Raw genomic sequence first — 2,962 nt, 5'->3', positions numbered from 1 at the left:
GAATTGTTTTAGGCATTAGTTTCTTAGGGATTTTGGGTGTTCATCATCTTGATTTCGGTGATGGCGATGGCGCCGACTAATAAATCTTCATATCCTTCCTCGATGAGACGACCCGCTTTTGGGGTTGACTTGGAAACCAGTCTGTTCAAGTAAGGGTGGTGCGGCGGTGGCGGCATCATTGTGGTGGACCTGTGTCCTCGGGCTCCGCCGTTGCGACATCATTTGCTCCAGCGCCGCCGCGGAGCTTGGGAGGTAGTCCAGGAGAGGATGCAAATTGTGGTCTGCAACGGCGGCATCTGGAAGATGGTGGATCGTGTGCTGGGTTCGTGATTCGTGGCAGACATGTATGTCTTCCTCCTTCAACGTCTTAGTTGGGCGGGGGAGCCAGATCTGGAGTTCAATGGCATTGTCTGGATTGTTGCCACGGTCTGATTCGTTCAACGGCAATGCCTTCGACTTTATTGGCGAGCCACCTTAGAGGACCGCAAAGCTGCATATCATCGATGGAGCCACTTCAAGCTCCGATATGGAGGTGATCCGCCATTTTCTCCTTTGGTGGCTGCTATGGTGGTGCCACAGGCAGGTGACGGGCGTTGGTGTCAAGCTCAGAGGATTATTTGGTCTTGGTTGTAATTTTAATTCTTGGCTGGTGTTTCTGGGTGCAAAGGCTAGTGTTCTGTTGTCTTTTCAGTTTTGTGAGGTCGGTATGTACGTGACTTGTACTATGATACTTATGATATAAATGAGACACGTATTACCATGAAAAAAACAATGAGTTAGACGAAATGTTTTCTCTTGATTTGTTATTACTTTTTATATATCATCCATCACACCGAACACTAAAATGTATATTTTAAAGAAGTGTCAAAAATGTTCTTATATTATGGGACGAAAGAAGTATATTTTATATACTTTAAAGACAATAAAAATGCTATTTTGGAAGTAGAAAAACATATATGCTAATGGGCCGCGCAAATATCCGGCCCATTTTACTGGTGCTTGAGGTGAAGCTGGGTTCACTTGCGCTAAATGCCGCGGGCGCGAAGCATTCTCCGACTGGCCGTGTGAAACGGGGAATAGTTTGGTTTGCATCGCGTTTGTTTCCTAAAAAGAAAAACAATTCAAAATTCCCGCGGGCGCGAAGCATTCTCCGAGTGATAAGAGCGGTACGCGCCCGCGCCGCCCGGTAGTCGATTACATATAGCGCCGCCGACCGCCCGGTGACCAACACCATCTACCACTTTGCCACTTCGGATCAGCCCGGTGCAGCTATGGCGATGTCGAAGCATGCCGCCGGCCTCGCCGCCGTCGCTGGCCCAGTAGTCGTGCGCCAGGTGGAGGCGACCACCATCTGCTTCTCCGAGGATCCCGCGCCGGCCAACACCGGCTACCTGTTCGCGGTGATGGTGACGTGCTACGTGAAGCGGTCCCTGGACTTCCGCGGGCACGGCCAGCGCCCGTACGTGCTGGAGCAGGAGTACATCTGGGATGGCAGCGACACCGCCACCACCACATTCCTCGTCAGAGACCTCTCCACGCTCCAGAGCGACGGCGCCTGCCGCTGGGCCCTCCGCGGGATGCTGGCGGAGCTGCCGCAGGTCCGGGCGCTCGACCTTCCCGAGGACGAGTGGGACGCCGTCGTGCCGGCGGACGTCGTGCCGCAGATCGTCCGCCTGGCGCACGGCGACGACGCCAGCTACGGCTTCACCTTCTGCTTCGCGATGGAGGTGAACCGGCGGTTCATACACGGCGAGCTGGCCCTCCTTATGGCTTGCAAGGAGTGGGAGCTGGGCGGCAGCAAGAGGGCCGACGACTGCCCGATCTGCTTGGATGGCCTGGAGCTGGAAAGACAGCCCGCCGTGGAGCTGCCGTGCAAGCACCCGTTCCACAGCCAGTGCATTTCCACATGGTTTTCTAAGGAGACAACTTGCCCGATGTGCCGTGGCGACGTGAGGCTCTGCGCTCTGCCGGAGTTTCTCAACCTGTAGTGCACAGGGGAGATGTGGGACTCAAGTCTCAAGGCCTAGCCAGGCAGCCAAGCAGTACCCAATTTTTAGCAGTTTCCTCTATCTATCTATTATTTTTCCAGAAAGAGTGCCAAGCTATTATATTATCTGTTAAGTTATATTATCTGTTAAGTGTGTCAATTTCAGTTTGAGTCAGTTATATTATCTGTTAAGTTCGTTGGTAATTAAAAGAAATGGAATTGGGCTGGGCTTGAGACTTCATTATATCCATTGTTCCAGCCTTCTAGTTTTAAAGATTGGCTATACATTCACTCATGTTTTTGCATGGGAGATACTTGTATTATTTTCTCGCCAAAAAAAAGATACTTGTGTTATTCAAATAATACGGTCACAATCAGTTTCACATAGTTTAAAGGTATCAGAAAGACCAGACCCCAACCAGCTATACATATTATTCACTCGACCAAGGTAATGGACCCCGGATGAAAGAAAATCTCGTGGGGCACTGAGGTATTTGGTTACCACGGTAACCAAAAATGCCGGACAGTTACCAAACAATTATTTTAAATGAATTTTGATTCTGGATAAAATTCATCCAAAATTCAGTCAAAATTAATTCAAATTCAAAATTTTAGAATTTTCAGCCCGGTAAGACGGCTTCTCATGGTGTACTGGGATTTGCGGTTACCGCCCCTGGTAACCAATTTTTATGCTCGGTACCCAAATCTTAGCAGTTTCCTCTATCTATCTATCTATCTATCTATCTATCTATCTGTCTGTCTATCTCACCCTTTATCATAAAAATTCTATCTATCGATTAGTCTATCTATCTATCTATCTATCTATCTATTCTTTTCATCTCAAACAAAATATATCTATTCTTTTTTTCAGAAATGATAAGTTATTTTTCTCAAAAAATAAGGAACATTAAGTTATTATCTTTAAGTTTGTCACTTTCTGTTTCAGTCAGTTATTATCTATCAAGTTCGTTGAGA

General features: G+C 47.9%; 1 protein-coding gene across 1 annotated transcript; it reads left to right on the top strand.

The window, feature by feature from the left end:
• Nucleotides 1–1,271: 1,271 nt before the first annotated feature.
• On the top strand, nucleotides 1,272–1,988 carry LOC119279958 (E3 ubiquitin-protein ligase RING1-like). The gene has a single exon (XM_037561000.1). It carries the CDS (start codon nucleotides 1,272–1,274, stop codon nucleotides 1,986–1,988), a length of 717 nt encoding a protein of 238 aa, XP_037416897.1.
• The last annotated feature ends 974 nt before the right edge of the window (nucleotides 1,989–2,962 follow it).

This window comes from Triticum dicoccoides, chromosome 3B (genome assembly GCF_002162155.2).
Source record: "Triticum dicoccoides isolate Atlit2015 ecotype Zavitan chromosome 3B, WEW_v2.0, whole genome shotgun sequence".
In the NCBI taxonomy this organism is placed as follows: domain Eukaryota; kingdom Viridiplantae; phylum Streptophyta; class Magnoliopsida; order Poales; family Poaceae; genus Triticum; species Triticum dicoccoides.
The sequence above is the reverse complement of the archived record's forward strand: the minus strand, read 5'-3'. Positions and strand labels throughout refer to the sequence as shown.